Source organism: Monodelphis domestica, chromosome 2 (assembly GCF_027887165.1).
Source record: "Monodelphis domestica isolate mMonDom1 chromosome 2, mMonDom1.pri, whole genome shotgun sequence".
Classification (NCBI taxonomy): Eukaryota; Metazoa; Chordata; class Mammalia; order Didelphimorphia; family Didelphidae; genus Monodelphis; species Monodelphis domestica.
In genome coordinates, this window is record NC_077228.1 from 195,668,374 (window position 1) to 195,687,721 (window position 19,348).

General features: G+C 38.8%; 2 protein-coding genes across 2 annotated transcripts in view; both read left to right on the top strand.

The window, feature by feature from the left end:
• LOC100013969 (keratin, type I cuticular Ha4) overlaps window positions 1-14,679 on the top strand; it is a 32,365-nt gene extending 17,686 nt beyond the window's left edge. The window contains exon 9 of the transcript XR_001628057.2: window positions 14,597-14,679. The gene's annotated coding sequence lies outside the window, so the exon portion shown is untranslated. The remainder of the gene's footprint in view (window positions 1-14,596) is intronic.
• On the top strand, window positions 10,453-18,027 carry LOC100013082 (keratin, type I cuticular Ha1). Its single transcript, XM_001364457.3, has 7 exons — window positions 10,453-10,852; window positions 11,849-11,931; window positions 13,266-13,422; window positions 14,339-14,500; window positions 14,597-14,722; window positions 15,660-15,880; window positions 16,786-18,027. Exons 1-7 carry the CDS (start codon window positions 10,505-10,507, stop codon window positions 16,931-16,933), a joined length of 1,245 nt encoding a protein of 414 aa, XP_001364494.1. The 5' UTR covers window positions 10,453-10,504; the 3' UTR covers window positions 16,934-18,027.
• Window positions 18,028-19,348: the final 1,321 nt, after the last annotated feature.

The window sequence follows — 19,348 nt, forward strand, 5'->3', positions numbered from 1 at the left end:
TCTGGGGGTGGGGGGGAGGAGAGGGAGGGAGACAACATGAATCATATAATTTCCAAAAACTTTTGTGGAAATTTGTTATTAAAATAAAATGAACAAATAAAATAAAATAAACCTAAAATTAAAATAACTAATGAAATTTTAAAAGAAGGGATGTTGTTCAGTTGTTTTCAGTTGTGTCCAATTTTTTATGACCTTAGTTGGGATTTTCTTGGCAGAGATATGGAGTGATTCCCTTTTCTACTAATTCTATAGATGGCAAAACAGAGGCAAGTAAGTTTAAGTGACTTGCCCACGGTTTCACAACTAGTAAATGTCTGAGGCCAAATTGGAAATCAAGATGAGTCTTCCTGACTTCAGACTGGTCACTCAATCAACTGTTTTACCTAACTGCCCAAATGAGTGGAGTCCCTTCATAGAAGTCTCCACGGGAAGCTAGACACTTATTCCAAGGTTGATGCCAATATTAAAAATGTGCTGGAAATATTTGCTGGGGAAATCTTTTCAGAGTCTCTGGCATATCCATAGTAGCAAATCTGTGCATCCAAAGGTTGAATTTAACCCTTTGGAACCACTAGAATTCTTGGAAAGCCAAGGTGGGTGATGAAGCTGAGGAACCTCATTTTGGATCTAAAGGAGGAGTAAGGTAATAAGTAGATAATAGAGGTAAGGTAAGAAGTTAATAAGTAGATTTCTTACATGGGGTATAAAAGGACTCTGAAGGGCATTCCAAAAAAAGAATTCTGAATGTGCTGGAAAAGGAATTCCAGAGTTGTAAGGGTCTGTAGATACCATCTTGATTAGCTTCTGAACCATGAACCATTAAAAAAACCCTTTTGATAATTGTATATCAATATACAGCTTTTTGATCCTTTTTATCTTATAACTTTAAAAACATTCTTTTGTTAAGTCCATAGGCTTTATTAGATTGATACAAAAAATTAAGAATTCTTGATTTAGATCAATCTAGAACTGACCAAGAATTACCTCTATGGTAAACCTAACAAGTGATTATCCAGCTCCTCCTAAAAGACTTCAAGTCATGAAGAACCTATTCCCTCTCAGGGTAGCTCATTACTCTTTTGGTTAGCTCTCAGTGTTAGGAAGTTCTTCCTAAATTTGTGTCATTGCACCTCCACCCCATTTTCTCTGATTCAGTCCTGTTGGGCCAAGAAGAATGAATTGAATCTCTCTTCCACCTGATTGTTCTTCAGATACTTCAGATCCTCTCCTTTCCTCTCCTCTTCTCTTCTTCTGTCTTCTCTTTTCTTGTCTTCTCCTTTCCTGTTCTGTCCTATCCTGTCATCAAATCTGATTGTTTCTTGAATCAACCCTTATTTCCAATATTGTTGGAATAACTTTAAAGCTTCTCAAGGTGATTTCTTCATAGTAATTCCGCTTCCCAGATATCTCCTCCCCCTAAAAGATGCCTGAAATTCTACCATCAGAAACTTAGTCTTTTCTTAGTTGGTTGTCCTACCTTGGCTATCATTTTATTCATAGGCTTTGGAATGCTTGTAAAAAAAAAATTAGCATCACGCTCTTGAGTCTCAACTCCTTTATACCAAAGTATGAGAAGTTGACTATATTACATAATTTCTTTAACCACAAAAATGCATCTTTCCTTTTGTCATTAGGTAGGTATATAACCTCAGGAGAAAGACTGAAAGGTTTATTAGTTGTTACCTTTTTGCTACTCATTGTTATTCTACTTTTGGAGTCTAAATAATTCCATTTGTGAAGATGAGCATGGATTATTGTTGCTCTTCATGGACACCTTGTTTCCCTCACTCAAGTCATGGCTCTGGTAATGCCTTTAAGGAGTAGAATTCTCAGGATCATCATGATTTTTTGGTCACCTCATTTTTGAAGGGAATGTATTAGTGGTGAAATTGGAATACATGAGAGCAGTGATGATTCTGTAGTATCTGTTAGGGTGTTTCTTAAGAGAATTTCTTTATGATAAAGATGAGAAAGGAGTATCAGAGATTAGACTCCTTTATAACTCAAGTCAATTACAAGGTTGTCTTTTCTTCCTTCCTTCCTTCCTTCCTTCCTTCCTTCCTTCCTTCCTTCCTTCCTTCCTTCCTTCCTTCCTTCCTTCCTTCCTTCCTTCCTTCCTTCCTTCCTTCCTCCCTCCCTCCCTCCCTCCCTCCCTCCCTTTCCTTCTCCCTCTCTCTTTTTCTCTTCCTTTCTGTCTTAGTGACATCTCTAAGACAGAAGGGCAAGGGCTAGGAAATTAGATTAAGTAACTTGTCCAGGTCACACAGCTAGGAAGTGTCTAAGATCGTATTTGAACACAGGTCTTCCCAACCCTAGGCTTGGCTCTCTATCCAGTGCACCTCTTCCTACCTTTCTTCAAAGCTCATATACTGTTTTTTAAATGAATCATCCCACTAGCTATTTCCTCTTCCCAAATGATCATGCCTTTATTTTGTATATGTTTTGGATATGAGAGGAAGGATGGTGCATTGCATGAAGACCTAGCCTCCCAGTTAGGAAGAACTGGTTTTAAATCTTGCCTCTGACATAAACAAACCATGTGATGTTGGACAAATCTCTGAACTTCTCAGAGTTTTGGGTAACAGACTACAGCTAGGTCTTGATTAGAGGAAACAATGTACTCTGTGAAATAGATGCATGTATTCAAATTCACACTATTCAAAGTTATAATTATGTAAAATATGGCAATTGGTTGCAGTCCAGTGGAAATATAAAATGAGAATTTGAATATGACCACTTCAGAGGATGCATTATTCAAACTAATGGGGACCTGGCTGTGTAAGGTACAGAGTAAGAGATAACTTGTGGTAGAGGAAGTTTTCTTCTAAGAAGTTACCCATACCAATGAAATCACTGTCATGATATTTCAAACCCATAAATCTATACTGTAAATACAGTGTGTCCTCTCTTAGGAATGATCTAATAAATGTTTAGCAACCAACTCTCAAAAGGATGTGTAGCACACTTTTAAGGTTAATCTGCATTATATATATACAAACAGTATTTTTTCAATGCCTTTTCCGATGGCATATACAATATGACAGTACAAGCTCTTTTTGATCACTCCTCAAATAATCATGTGTACACTTACCTGCTTATATGTTATATTTCTATCTTCCCTACCCCAGGTACAATGTAAGCTTCTCGAGGGTGGAAAATTTTTTTTTCCATCTTCTTCTCCTCCTCAGTACCTATCATAGGGCCTTGCATTAGTACATGTTTAATAAATACTTGAATTGGGTTAGGCCAGTTGAGACTTTCCCCCCCAGGTTTCTATTGATACTTTTTGACTCTCTCTACTACTCAGCCAGACATCCATTCATTGATTAATAATACATTATCTAGGGTCAGGTAGGTGGTTCAGGGATTGAGAGCCAGGCCTAGAGATAGGGGGTCCTGGGTTCAAATTTGGCCTCAGACAAATACTAGGTATATAACTCTGGGCAAGTCATTCCCCCTCTTCCTGTTACCTAGCTCTTAGGGCTCTCCTATCTTGGATCCAATATACAGTATTGATTCAAAGATGGAAGGTAAAGGTTAAAAAACAATACATTATCTGAACTCAGCAGGGTTCTTGGCTTCCTTGGTGCTCCCACTGGATCTCATGCAAAGATTAAAGGAGGGCCCAAGACACATATCCTAGGACAAAGGGCACACACCCTAGAGCATCCATTCGGATATAGCCTTTGTTTCTCTAATGACAGGTATCTTAGAGCTCTAGTGATATTTAATTAGCACATTGCAACAATGGCCTTTGCTTGGCTTCTTTTGTAACCTTATAAAGAATCTTCTTTTAACATCTATTTTTTTCTGCGCCAAATGTGGCCTAAGCAATGAGACAATGAGTGGGACCAGTCCTCTTGGTCGCATGGGTTGGAATATAGGAATTGTACAAAATACAGAAGTCATGAAGAAAACAAAGAGAATATGGAAGCATCTTAAGAAGCAGTTTATTCTCCAAAACATAGATTCTATCTATGGGTTATAAGCTTGTTCTTCCATTTTTTTTTTCTGGCTTGGTTACTTTGTAATATAATTCAGATATAGGGCTGGAAATAACTTTAGAGATCATCTTGTCCAATCCTCTCATTTTCTAGGTGAGAAAACCAAGTCTGAGACAGTATTTGAACCTAGGCACACCATGTCCAGTGCCTTTCTACTACACTTGTGGTGTTAAACTCACCCCCAAACAGGGTGCTAAACTGGGGTCCCCTAAACATAAGGATCCCTGTGGAACACATATTGATTTAGAGAACCACATATTATTATCTATGTTTTATTACATTTTAATTTCTTTTGTTCACTATTTTCTAATTACATTTTAACCTTTTGGGCTGTATTTGAGAGTGTTGTGGGCCATATGTGATCTGTAGACTGTGTGTCTGACCCTTTTGTATTACATAATCTGCCAAGGTAAAGGGAAACATTATTTGATATTTCCTTCTCTCCTTTTTGATCATTACTGCAGTCCCTGGGGTGTATGGTGCTCAAGGAGGACAAGCTCTTCTGGTATGAGGGCTTGCCAAGCCCTTTTTAGGGTTACTTATCCACCTTTGGTATTGACCAGGCACTCAATTCTCTTCTCATCTGTGTCTCCAAGAAGCTATAGCATGAGCTGGGCACCTGGCTGTGTAAGGCACAGAGGAGGAGATAACTTCTGCTAGAGGAAGTTTTCTCCTCAGAAACCACCCCTGCAGATGGGTTAAGCCAAGTTGAGTGTAGCTAATGGGTCAGAAATCTGTCTATGATTTGGGGAAATATCTGTCCCCAAGCCTGTAAAGACTTTACTCGAGGGAATGGGTGCATGAGAACAATTTGTTCCCACGTCCATGGAGCTTGGTCAGACATCGAACATGTCAAAGTCATTCATTGCATCCCATGTCACTGCCAGTCATCTTAACTTTTGCCTTGACACTGGGCTTAGATGACTGGAGTAGAAAGCGAGGCTGATGACTGTGCCACTCTGCTTCATTTACATACAATTTGTGCACAAGTCAAGGCATCACCACGTGATGTTATTGATCCTTTTCAAAAATGAAAGACAAACAAGATTTCTAGTCATTGGTACACTACCTCAGTGATAGAAAGGATAAGGAAAGAAGCACAGATTTTTTTCAAAGTAGGAAGGGACCTCAAAGGTCATTTAGATCTAGACCTAGACCTAGATCCTAGAAACTTGGACAAAAAGGTTATCCAGTTTATACTTTGAAGCCTTTAGGGAGGTGGGGTCTGCTACCTCTGTCAGTGAGCAAGTCCCTTTCACATTAGAATAGTTTTAGTTATTCAGAACCTATTTTAAAAAATCAAGCTGAAATCTGACTTTCTGGAACTTCTACTCATGGACCTTAGATTGATTCTCTGGATCCAAGCAGAATAAATATAATCTTTCCCCCAAATACTTAAAGACAACTATCGTGTCTCTTCATGTCTTCTCTGACCTAAAAATCCTCACTTTAAAAATCACTTCATTCACCTACTATTTTCATCCATTTATTTATTTAACTATCTATTTACTCTATCTATCTATCTATCTATCTATCTATCTATCTATCTATCTATCTATCTATCTATCCATATATCTATTTATCCACATGTCTTTGCATATTCTCTAGTCCTTTCACCATCTTTCTCAGTTTCATAAGGATGTGTTCCAATTTGTTAATATCCTTCCCAAAATGGGGCATCCAGAACTGAATGTCTCTTTTTAATGTTTCCTAATGTAGCATTGGGTAGCCAGGTGGCACAGTGAGTAGAGCCCTGGGCTTGGAGCCAGGAAGATTCATCTTCATGAGTTCAAATCTGGCCTTAGACATTAGGCTGTGTCTATGCAAGTCATTTAACTCTATTTGCTTCAGTTTCCTCATCTGTAAAATGAGCTAGAGAAGGAAATGGCAAACTCTACTCCAATATTTTTTCATAGAAAACCCTAAAAGGGATCATGAGGAGTTAGAAATAACTGAAATGACTGAACTACATATAGCAAGCTTATCAACTGATGTGACTGACAAAGAAAGAAGTCATATTCAGATTTATCCAGCTACTAGTGGTTTTGGAGTCTTTGAAAGGCTGGATTGAGACACAGCTTTATGTTAGTTGCCCAGTTGTGTTAGGAATTACATTGGTTATCACTTCTCTTTGCTCTTTTTTACTGCTATTAAAACAGGCGGTAAGGGGCAGTTGGATGGCTCAGTGGATTGAGAGCCAGGCCTAGAGATGGGAGGCCTTGGGGTCAAATCTGGCCTCAGACACTTCCCAGCTGTGTGACCCTGGGCAAGTCACTTAACCCCCATTGCCTAGCCCTTACCACTCTTCTGTCTTGGAACCAATACACAGTATTGATTCCAAGATGGAAGGTAAGGGTTTAAAACAACAACAACAACAACAACAACACCAGGCAGTAAAGAGATTCTCATCTGTAATGGATATTTTCTTCCAGCAAGAGATAGGATTTTCTGATCATTGCTGTGCTATGGAAATATGTTGTATTACCCCAGTAGAATACAAGTTTCTTGAGGTCAGAGACTGTCTAACTTTTGCCCTTGTATCTCTATAATGTTGGATATGTTAGGTATTTAGTATTGCTTGCTACTTGATGAAGAAATAGTTTCTAACTTCTTTATGCCTAGTTCTGGATTCTTTTCCTTCTGGCTTTGTCTTTGCCATAATCAAAGAATTCTTAATGCTTTTAATAGATCTCATCTAGAAACATCTATATTTATAAAATTAAAGAAATGAAAGTTTCTGTTCTTTTTTAAAGTTTGACCATACTTATTTTAAATAGTGAGCTCCCTTCACTCATCTAAAAGGATTACATTTATATAAATTCAATTTAGACACATTTCCCCTCAATCTTACCTGTGCAGCTTTCAATGATCTCTCCCTTCTCATCCCCCATCACCAGTCAGTGGCCTTTTCTCTATTCTCACTCTCCTTGTCTTCTCTGAAGCATTTGATATTGGTGCACAATCTTTCCATTCTCAGATTTTCTTTTTCTTTCCTTTCCATGATACTGTATATTAAGATGTCTTTTCTTTTTCTACTCTTCCTTCACTTCTCAAACACATCTCTTCTCTCTTTAATGTGAATGTTTTCCAAGATTTGGCTTTTATTTACTCTCCTACTTTTATTTACTACTTCTGCTGCTTCATTTTTTACAGATGTTGAAGTCCTAACTATTTATCCTAAGTTCTAAATCCTACATCTCCAACTGCTAGTATTATATTTTCATTATATGTAACATTGTTACCTTAAACTCAATATGTCTAAAATTCAACTCATTCTTTTCCCTCCCAATCCGACTCTTGATTATTTTTTATTTGTTTATGTCATTATTTTGGCCAATTATTTAATTCAAATAAATGAGCATTTATTATATGAAGCAAGGTAGATACAAAGATGAAAATAAAATGATCCCGAATCTTAAAGTGCTTTTTGTGGGGGCAGAGGAGAGAAGGATACAACAGTTATAAAAGTAAGTAAAAATCAAATATGTATAAAATAAATACAAAAAATCAGTGGAGGCAATAAAGTAGAGAAAAACAGGCAACAAGATAACACTGACCAGCTGGTGTGTGCATGAGTAATCAAGGAAAGGCCATATGGAATAAGTGGCACTTGAGTTGAGCTTTTAAAGAAGAAAAAGATGCTAAAGAGGCAGAGATTAGGAAGGAGTGCATTCCTGGCATTGGGCACAGCCTATGCAAAGGCAATGAAATGGGAGGTGGAGTTTCAGCCACTAGGCCAGTTTGACTGGAATGTGAAATACATGTCAGGCTCAAATTTTAGAGCTCTCTTGATTTTCCCTTCTCTACCACTTCAAAATCCAAGTAGTCACTGAGCTTTGTTGATTCTTCAAAATGTTTGAATCTCATCATTTCTTTCCTTGTTTAATGTAATTCCCCTAATCCAAATCCTTATCTCTTTACTGTGCTTCTGTAAAAGCCTCCTGATTGGTCTTCATGGTTCTAGTCTGCACTCTCCAACCCAATCTAAACAATGCAGCTAGGCTAACCTTTAAAAATTTTTTCATATTATTATTCTACTTAAGAACCAGTGAGGACTACCCATGGCTTCCTAGTTAAATTCTAACACTCAAGCTTTACATTTGAGATCCTTTACAGCAGTGGTTCTCAACCTTTCTAATGCCGTGACCCCGCAATACAGTTCCTCATGTTGCAGTGACCCCAAACCAAAAAATTATTTTGGTGGCTACTTCAAAACTGTAATTTGGTACAGTTATGATTCAGAATGGAAATACCTGATATGCATTATGTATTCTCATTGCTACAAATGGAGAGGTTGAGAACCGCTGCTTTACAGTGTAGCTCCAGTGTACCTTGCCCACTGTTTTCCTGTATAACCCCATCAATTCTAAACAAACTACTTTGAATTTCTTCCTTAACATTATATGGAAATCATTTCTTCTGTGAAAAGCACTAGTTATGATGAAGTATCATTTCTATCTGTGTGACCTTGGGAAAAATCACTTAACTTCCCTGGCCTCATTTTCTTCATCTGTATAATGAAGACATTGGACTAAATGACCTATGATGTTCCTTTCAGCTCTAGATCTTGTATCCTATGGAATGTTCTCTTTCTCCCTTTTACTGTTGTTCAATTGTTTTCAGTCATGTCCCACTCTTCTTGACCTCATTTTGAGTTTTCTTGGCAAAGATATTGGTTTGCTGTTTCCTTCTCCAGCTTATTTTACAATGAGGAAACAGAGGCAAACAGAGTTAAGTGACTTACCTAGGGTCACACAGCTAGTGTTTGAGGTCAGATTTGAACTCAAGAAAATGAGTCTTCCAGAATTTAGGCCAAGCACTGAGCCACCTAGCTGTCCACATTCTGTCTCTCTTCCTATAGAAATTATTGCTGTAGGAAAATACAATGCCAGCTAGAAAGGATGTTAGAGACCAGAGAATTCTATTGCATCCTGTCCATCATTTAAGAATCAAACCAAAACTCATCTTCTCAATGACCATGCCAGTTGATGGTGAACTTTCCCTTCTTGTCTGTACTAGTTGCATTTAGCATCTACTACTAACAAATTATCTAATGATCAGAAACTTTGCAAATCATAAAATGCTAAAGAAATGCAATAGGCCACCATTACTGTTACTCTTTCTGACTTGTAGAAGGATACAAAATCTGATTCATTTTTTCTTAAAATCTTACCTTCTGACTTAGAATTAATACGATTGATTCCATTCCTATTGATTCTGAGTGGTAAGCATTAGGCAATTGAAGCTAAATGACTTGCTCAATCACACAGCTAGGAAAAGTCTGAGGCTAGATTTGAACTCAGGACCTCCACTCTCAAGGTCTGGCTCTCTCTAACCACTGAGAAACCTAGCTACTCCAAAACCTGATTCATTTTTTAAATATTTTGTATTCAAGTACTTGGCATATAGGGATAGGGATAAGGACTAGGTCTGTGCTTTCCTTGGTATAGGAGGCTCCCCAAAGAGGAGACTACTTCTATCAATGCACACTGGTACCTTCCCTGCAACTTACAGTCTTAGAGTTGGGGTAGGTGGTAGGTTAAGTCATTTCCTGCATTAATACAACCATTAGATGTAAGGGATAGAATTTGAACTTAGGTCTTTCTGATTCCAAGGCCAGCTCTCTCTCCTCAATATCTCACTTCTTCATCTGGTACACAATTGTTGTCGGTTGCTCATTCAATAATCTCTATGTCTTTGTGACCTTTTGGACCAGAGTACCCCAATACTGTCCATGGCAAAGCTGCTGGAGTGATGTGCAATTTCCTTCTCCATTGGTACACGGTAGGTACTTAAATGTTTGATTGAATTATGTTGGAAGTAATCTTTTCAAGACTCAAGTCTTATGTCTCCACAGGCTAAAAGCTCATCCAGGGCAGGAATAACTCCTATACTTTCTAGTATCTCCTGTACTTGCCACAAGTTGTCGTATATCAGAGCTGTTCAACAAATATTTGTTGCATACTTGATAGATGATGTATTGAAACTGCTCAGTTTGAAATAGGAGACATGTAAGAAAGAGGAATAAAAAGGTCTATGGCTTTTTGCCACCTGTAAAAGGATTCAGATGTAGAGTCAAACTAATACCCAGGAGTCAGGACACCAGAACTAGATGGCAAAGCAATACTGTCACCTTACCCACCAAGCCAAATTAACGATAGCTGGTATGATGGCTTTAATGATTCTACCTCTTTGAAGCTAGACACATGAAGCTCTTACTTCACTGACAAAAAGCTCTGGAGAGGAGTCCTGACTTAGCAGGAAGCCTAAGTAAAGTCTTTTATGAGGTGAGGGACTTTTTTGAGGGATGTAAATAACAGGTTGAGGGGAAGGTTGTTTGAAAAATCTGGAGAGTAAAAAAAAAAGGTGTGGTAATCTGTCCACACCCACTTCTGAGGGGCTATAAAGGCTCCTGGGTGGACAGATGCTCCATAACCCCACGGGCTCTGGAAACAAGACTTCTGTACCCAACCGAACAACCAACCACCATATTCACCACCATGCCTTACAACTGCTGCCTACCCAGCATCAGCTGCCGTACAAGCTGCTCCTCCAGGCCCTGCCTGCCTCCCAGTTGCCACGGCTGCACCCTTCCAGGGGCCTGCAACATCCCAGCCAATGTGGGCAACTGTGGATGGTTCTGTGAAGGTTCCTTCAATGGCAATGAGAAGGAGACCATGCAGTTCCTGAATGACCGCCTGGCCAACTACCTGGAGAAAGTACGCCAGCTGGAGAGGGAGAATGCTGAGCTGGAGTGTAGGATACAGGAGTGGTGCCAACAGCAGGTCCCCTATGTGTGCCCAGACTACCAGTCCTACTTTAGGACCATTGAGGAGCTTCAGCAGAAGGTATTAGGTGGGTGGGTGGGCACCTCCAAGTCATTCTGAAACTTGACAGTAGGGATGAAAAGAATAAGAAATATGAGAAACTACTTGTATTGTGAGACTAGGCAAGTCATTCCATTCAAATGTAAGACTTTTGAAATTTGGCATTGGAATTGCCTGTCAATAAGGGGATGGTTAAGTTTTTGCCTAGATCATTCTCTGTCTTTCAATGACTGATTAAATGTGAACATTTACATAATGTTAACCATATAGAGGAATTAACAGCACTTTGCATAGAAGAGCTGTAATTATGAGTTGCTTCTGAGCACTAGTAACCCATTCACCAGAGCCTGATGTATGAGAAATAGTGTTGAAGATGTTGGCAGAGTAGTTTTTTTCTGAGGGGATCTCATTCATCTTTCTGATTTGGTTTTCAGTTGAGCATTCAATATTTATTAAGCTTTTGCTACCCCCCCTTTTATTTAACCACATGAAAGAGTAAAATGGACTTTGAGTAATCTTCTCCACTCTCAATCAATCTGAATTTCTATTTCCTAGTCAATAAGTCAGTTTTATTAAGTGCCTACTATGTACTAGGTACTATGATGACCGCGAGGGAAACAAAGAAAGATAAAATCCATAGCTTTTGCTCAGAGGTGCTTCCCAGATAGCCTATAAACTGTGAGGAACCAAGAGGAGGAATAGCTGGAAGTGTGTGTAGTATGTGTATATATATCTATATATATATATCTTACTGAGAGTCATATAAAATCAAAGGAAGTGATTATTTTCAAAGGGAACAGTATATTGGAAAGAGACTCTTTACTTGGTCATATGTTTCATGAATGATTTTTCAAAGTTTCCAGTACATTTATGTTGACAAGGAATGATCTTTTATCATCCAAACAAAAGATACTTTGGTCAACCAGCCAATGTTTGAGAGGACTAGTTATTCAAAGTCTACAGATGACTGGCTACTCTAACACCTTGTTCCCTGTGTGCCCTATTATAATATTCCAGATCTTGTGCACCAAGTCTGAGAACGCCAGGTTGGTGGTACAAATCGACAATGCCAAGTTGGCTGCTGATGACTTCAGGACCAAGTGAGTTGGCATGATGAAGCAGAGGCTACTGATTAACTTGTAGGAATCAGGAATGGGAGGAACCTCAGAGGTCTTATATTCTAACCCTTTTTTATAGTTGAGGAAACAGAGATCCCAGAAAGATAAAGTTACTAATCCCAAGTCCATGCATGTAGCATTGTAGAATCATAGATCAATGTAGAAGTGACCTTAGTTCATGTTTTTGGGTCCCCTTCTTTTATAGGTGAAGAAACTGAGGTAAAGAGAAGGGACTTGCCCAAAGTTGCCCGATGATCTCAAGATTTTTTTGTCCTCTCTAGACTTGGAATTCCAATAATTTTCCCATAATATCACAACTATATCTTTTTCCATTAATTTCTCTAGTCTACTCCCTCTTCTACCCATCATTGATGGTACCTAAAGCCCTTCTCTGGCATTTTTACTAGATATCTATATCTATATCAATATCTATATCTATCACAATCATAGATCATCAAAGCCAGAAGGGTGTTCAGGAGATCTCTAGTCCAACCTACTGCTTTGAGGTAATTGAGGTTCAGATGAATTGAAGTGACTTGACCAAGATTTTATAGTGAGATAATATTGAGGCATTGAAGTCTTCTGTTTTCAAATCTACTCCATTGTGTTATTTCCCTTGCTTCATCCAGAGCAAATATCAGGTATGTCGGAAGTGACTTTTTTGGAGAATACAAATGATGACTGAACTTCCTTTTTCTATTATTAGGTTCATCAGCTCTCTCTCTTTTTTTGGTATCACACCAACTTATTTTTTTAATTTTAATTTTTTTGTGTTGGTTATACAATTTATTTTTTTAAGTTCATTAATTTGATTTAGAATATTTTCCATGGTTACAAGATTCATGTTCTTTCTCTCCCCTCCCTCTCCCTATCTCCCATAGCCGACATGCAATTCCACTGAGTTTTACATGTGTCATTGATCAAGCTCTATTTCCCTATTATTAATATTTGCACTAGGGTGATTGTTTAGAGTCTATATCCCTAATCATATCCCCATCGACCCATGTTCATCAGCTCTTAATCATTTGTAAAACTTTAAATAGTGTAATACTTACTGATGTTGAGGCTTTTGGGGGAGGGAAGCTTTGAGGAAGGGTAGACAGCAAGATTATCTTTGAGGCCTTAAAGAAAGGTGTCTCAGAAGTCTCAGTGTAGTTTTAAGCCAACTTAAAGGTGTAAAGATGATTAAAGAATGGACAGAAATGGCTGCTATAACTGCCAGGTTCTAATTAGAAACAGTAGGGTGAAATTGCAGAGTCGAAGTCAGGATCATTCCTACTTCTTATTCCACTGATCATCACCTCCTGGGGTCACAGGTATGAAACTGAGCTGTCTCTGCGCCAGCTGGTAGAGGCTGACATCAATAGCCTGCGCAGGATTCTGGACAATCTGACCCTGTGCAAGTCTGACCTGGAGGCCCAAGTGGAGTCCCTTAAAGAGGAACTGCTCTGTCTCAAGCAGAATCATGAACAGGTAAGACATGCTGAGACCTTGTGGGACCCGAACATGTTGGAACCTGCTATAGCAAAGAAAGAGAAGTAGGAGGCAGAGAGTCCATTAGTTATGCTCCTGGGAGCTAGGGAAGTTATTTTAGTAACACAAATCTGAATACATAAAATAGAGATTAAGTAATCCGTAAATTGGATACATGATTCGAAATTTGAATGTTTTGCTTGAGGCCAGACACCTGAGCAAAGAAAAACTGATGCATACATGAACTAAATAAGGTCAGTAACAGGGCAGCTTTCTATGGCCTCATTTTTATGCATTCATAATGGAAACTCTTATGGCTTTAGAAGGAATATGAGAGAGAGCTGGAAGTGGCTTTGGGACCTCTTTTAATCACAGAAAATTATCCTGGGACCTGGAACACAGAAGTATCCCAAGATCACATGGCAAATTAGTGGCATAATTGGGGACAGAAATGAAAAAGCAAATCTACCTCCTAATCTAGTGCTCTTGGCAGCATACCACAGTATGCTGAATTCTGACAGATTTGTGGTTTGATTAGTTTTATTTTAGAGATTTTGCACTGACTCTGTGGTAGCCTGTGGGAATATGTGTTGGGGAAGATTAATAATGAAATAGCTTGAAGTTTTTTTTCATGGGGCTTCTGAATTTCCCTGCAAGAATCAAACACATTAATGGGAAGTTCAATTCTGTTCAAGGACATTTTCAGTATTTTTCTCTTTTTCCTCCCTACCTCCTTCCTTTCCTTTCTTCTTTTGTATCCTTTCTTCCTTTCTTTTCTTAATTTGCTTTCTTGCTTTTTTCCTTCCTTCTCTTCCTCTTTCCCCTATTTTGTCCTTTCTTTTGTTCTTTCCTCCCTTCTTCCAGGGTAGGAAGTTACTGGGATCTTTGTGTTCACTTTGATTCTTTTCTTCCCCAGGAAGTCAACACCCTGCGATGCCAGATTGGGGAGCGTCTTAACGTGGAGGTGGATGCTGCCCCAACTGTGGACCTGAACAGGATCCTGAATGAGACTCGGGCTGAATATGAGGCCCTAGTAGAGAACAACCGCAGAGATGTGGAAGAATGGTTCACCACTCAGGTGAGGATTTAGCTTATGCCCACTACAGAACTTGAAGCTTCCAAGGTCTCAATGATCATGTTCTGATCTCTTGTTTCTCAACTTGGAACATTTCAGACAGAAGAACTGAACAAGCAGGTGGTGTCCAGTTCTGAACAGCTACAGAACTTCCAGGCTGAGATCATTGAGCTGAGACGTACTGTCAATGCTTTGGAGATTGAGCTTCAGGCTCAGCACAACCTGGTGAGTAGTTTAACTTTAGATAATAGAATAGGCACACAAAAGGTTCTTAATAAGCCAGAGCATTCAGCTAATTTGAATGAAATAATATTTAACAGGAATAAATATAAAAGATTACAGCAAAGTCCAAATAATCAGCTTCATAAATGTAAGAAGGGGAAGGAATAGCTATGTAGTAGTTTTCTGGGAATGATCTGGGGATTTTAATGAACTAGAAGCTCAATGTAAGTCAACAGAGGGATATAGCAGCCAAGAATGCTTATGTAATCTTAGGCTGCATTAAACTAAATGTGGCATCCAGGCCTGGGGAGGTGAGAAGTTCTCTGTTTTCTTCCCTAGTCAAATCCTAGCTGGAATAAATGTGTGAAAAATATGCCACACATTTAAAAGTAGACCAGAGATGAAGGCAAACAAATTGGTGAAAGGTTTTGAGATCATTTCAGATAAGGCCTGAATGAAGAAACTAGGAGGTTTAGCCTGGAGAAGACCTAAGGAGGATATTAATAGGTGTCTTCAGGTTTTTGAAAGGGATCTTTATGGTGGTAGAAGGGTCAGACTTGCTTTGCTTTGGAAGCTGGGTTTTGAAGAGGTAAATTTGAGATTGATGACCCCCCAAAAACCCCTCTAGCCTCTTAACAATTGGAACTGTTCCAAAGTGGAATGGGCTGCCTTGGGAAGTACTGGGTTTCCCATCAGTGGAGGTCTTTCAGCAAAGGTTGTGTGAGACCATTTATCTGGTATGCTGTAGAAGCAATTAATGTACAGGCATGGGAAGGTTTTGGATAGCGTTTGAGGTCCCCAAGAGAGTTCTCTGCTTTGTGGCAAACACAGTGGTAGAAAATGTGAGAAAGGAGGAGCATATAAATTTTTGGGAAGTCAATACTGTCATGAATGAAGAGCAGTTATTATTCCTGACGTTCATTCTTCTTCTGCATTACAGAGAGATTCTCTTGAAAACACTCTGACAGAGACTGAAGCCCGTTACAGTTCTCAGCTCTCTCAGTTACAATGTATGATCACCAGTGTGGAATCCCAGCTGGCTGAGATCCGTGGTGACCTCGAGAGGCAGAACCAAGAGTACCAGGTCCTCTTGGATGTCAGAGCCCGACTTGAGTGTGAGATTGCCACATACCAGGGTCTGTTGGAGAGTGAGGACTGCAAGTAAGTACTGTACTGGTGATTTCTCCCAGAGCACTGACAGTGATTTTTTTTTTTGAGGGTGGAGTGGAGAGTTGGGAGGGAATAAATATATACTTGATGTTAATGCATCGTTTCAAAAGAGCAGTATGGGAAATGGGGAAGTAACATGGTCCATGGTTATGGAGAATATCTAGGTTCAAAACCTACAAATGATGTTTGCTATCTTTGTGACCTTGGGAAGTCTACTTATTCTCCTCATGCTTCAATTTCTTCATCAGTGCATAAGGAGATTGAAATAGATAAACTTCCAATCCTACATCTATTTTCCTATGAACATGTTAGGGTTAAGTAGGTTGCAGTATATTCCCAATGGTAATTTATACTCAGGTAGCAGAGTTCAGGTTTTAGATGGAGAATGTATGATCTACAGAGATGTCCAATATAGTTATGAAGTCTTTGTATCTTGGGGAAGATAGGGAGAATGAGTGATAATAGATAGACTGGCCAATGACTGCACTGGTATACCTGAAACATTAAATAACTTAAAAGAAAGTACAGGGGTATATTCTTTCTTAGAGGATTGGGATAAGATTTGAACATAGGATGGAGGGTTGTGTTTTATTTCTACAGTGGAAGTAGGGATACACCTTGATGTGATCACATATCCATCAAATTATTCAAGGACTCATCTTGTTAACAAAAGTCAAAGTATAATCCAATTAAATTAAAAATGCATTTTTTAAAAAGCACCAGTTATGCACCAGATACTATGCTAGGTTCTGGGGATACAAATAAAAAACCCTCGGAGGTCTCTGTCCTCATATGGCATATCCTACTGCAAGATTGTCTTTTTTATTTCCCTGTCTTCTGACCAAAAGTTACCTTTCACCCATACTAATTCAGCTTTGATAATTTTGTCTCCTCAGACTTCCCTGCAACCCTTGTGCAACAACCAATGCCTGTGGCAAACCCATTGGCCCCTGCCCAGTCAGCAATCCTTGTGTCCCATGTGCCCCCTGTGGACCTTGTGCCCCTCGCTCAAGATGTGGTCCCTGCAACTCTTTTGTGCGCTAAGGAGCCCAGAGTGGCAAGGAGGAGAAAGAAAGGAATGACCAAGTACTCCTGACTCTGGTCCAACCCTGTTTCATCTGAATACTTCAATAACCTAAACCAATTGCTCCCAGTCCTTCCTGTTGGACACCAGCATGAAAACTTCCCATCACTCAAAAAGCACATCTTCAGGAAAATGTGGATTTGATCTCTTTGTCTCTTGTCTCTTACTTGTCCCCTGCTTTCATCTGCTTGCTCCTTCAGCATCTGCTCTTGGGGCATCTCTCTAACCAGGGGGGACCCACTTATAGTGGGTTAGATGCTTTCTTGAAAAACACAAAGCAGGTTGGATAAGACAAAATGCTATAATTATTATTGTGATGAATGTTTATGATATTTTATGTCTAAAACATTTATTTTATAAAATAATTCTATTTAGTGGAATGAGATGAGATGATCATATCATGAAAAGAATATATGTTATTTCTGGAAACCCTTTCTGTCTCTGGAGATTCAGTGAAGATCCTTTGTAATCCTCCTAATAAAAACTTAATTATTCTAGTGCAATGGCAATAATAGCTGTCTTTCCTATTTATTTTGACATAATTTGACTTCATGATTGTATGATGACTAGGTGTTCTTCATCTGGATCATAATTTTCCACAACATAAAAATATCCCTATTCATCTCATTTCTAGAGCTAATTTGGGTGTTTGGGAGGAGGAAGGAGGAAAGAGTCAAAGTTAAGACATATATTCATTACTACTGTTCAGGAAATGTGAATTGTGAGGTGATAGTCACTAAAAGGCAAATACTATATAATGAGAATATGTGGAATGTTAAAAGTTCCTAATCTCTGATGAAAAATTATGGGACAAATTGAATAAGCACCGAATTTGAGATTTTAGAGCCTTTGTTCAAATTCTAGCTTTGCCAGCTTTGTCTTTTGCTTTGGAGAAGCTGCCTTAACTTCTGTGGCCTTCACTTTTCTTTAAAATGAAGGAGTTGGAGTAGATATGGTCTTTGGTCTATGGATTCAGCTAAAACTCTATGAACCTATGAGCTTATTTTGGTTTTTCATGGCAAATTATTAAATTTACCCTGCAAGGCAAATAGCCTCTTTACTGTTGCTTGAATTTTATTTCATTCATATTTGCTCATCTATATTCGACTTTATCCACAAACAATACAAACTATCAACATAACTATGAAGTCAATGTATTTTGGGAAAGATAGAGATGACAAAATAAAGATTACTTGACCATGAGAGATACCAGTTGATCAAGGAATAGACTGAGTTCTTACTTTCCAAATCATAGTGCAGTGGAAATGGCAGAATGGAAGTCAGAAATGTGGGGGAACTTGAGGTGAATCCCAAGTTTGGGATAGGTACCCTTTGTAAGAATGCAAGCTCTAAAACTTAGCTTAAAAATAAAAGAGAAATTTATTAATTTGGTATTTATGTTGAATTACCTGAGAGAACAGTGTAGGTAGATCACTGCCTCCTAGAGGAGATATGTTCTGGGCTTTATATTTACTTTTGACAATAGGGCCTATGTGACTAGAGAAAGGATGATGATGGCATGTTACTGGGTCTCTGGAACCTGAGATGTGGCATGTGGCTATGCCTCTACCACTAAGCCAAAAAGGGGTGAACTATCCAGTTCAGAGGACAATCAGATATCTGAGACATAAAGTAGGTGATTATCAGGAGCCAGCTGGGTAATGCCTGTTTGTGTTCATCAAGAATGAAGAGAGAGGTCCTGAAAGTCTCAAGGTCACCTTCATAAATGTAAGGAAAAATGTAGTCTTTTAAGTACTCTACACGATTAGGGAGTTAGGGTGTCTGGGGAAGCCTATGCCCCCATATCAAGAGGATCTAGATTTAAACCTATGGACTAAGTGACCTTGGCCATTTCCTCCCCCTTTGGGCATACACCACTATCAATATTATAAAGAGTTTAATTAGCTGACCTTTAACTTTCTATCTCATAAACATTATGTTAGGTCTTGTATTGCTATAAAGACAAAAGGAATACAAAAAAAAATAATGGTTAATGGAGATCTAGGGCTGTTCCTGGATATTGCTCCAGGGAAGCTAAAGGAAGACAATGAATATGGACTGGATTTTAGTGTTCTCATTCACCTTTATTGGTTCGTCCAATTACTTCTCTATGATCTTCAATGCCATGAGGTCTCAGCACTGCTTGCTTCCCCAACTTTCTGTAACAATGATATAACCCAATATTTCAATTCCTTGATGATGATTTAGAAGGAAATACATGGGGGACCAGAGTGATTCCTTTGTTTCTCTCATCTCTTCATATAGCTTCTCCTCAATTGAGTGGCTGCTCAACTGAGGGAGGAAAATGGGAGGAAATTTCTACCTAAGTCCAAAATCCTCAGAAACATGGAAAACTTCAAGAAAAGCCTATTTAC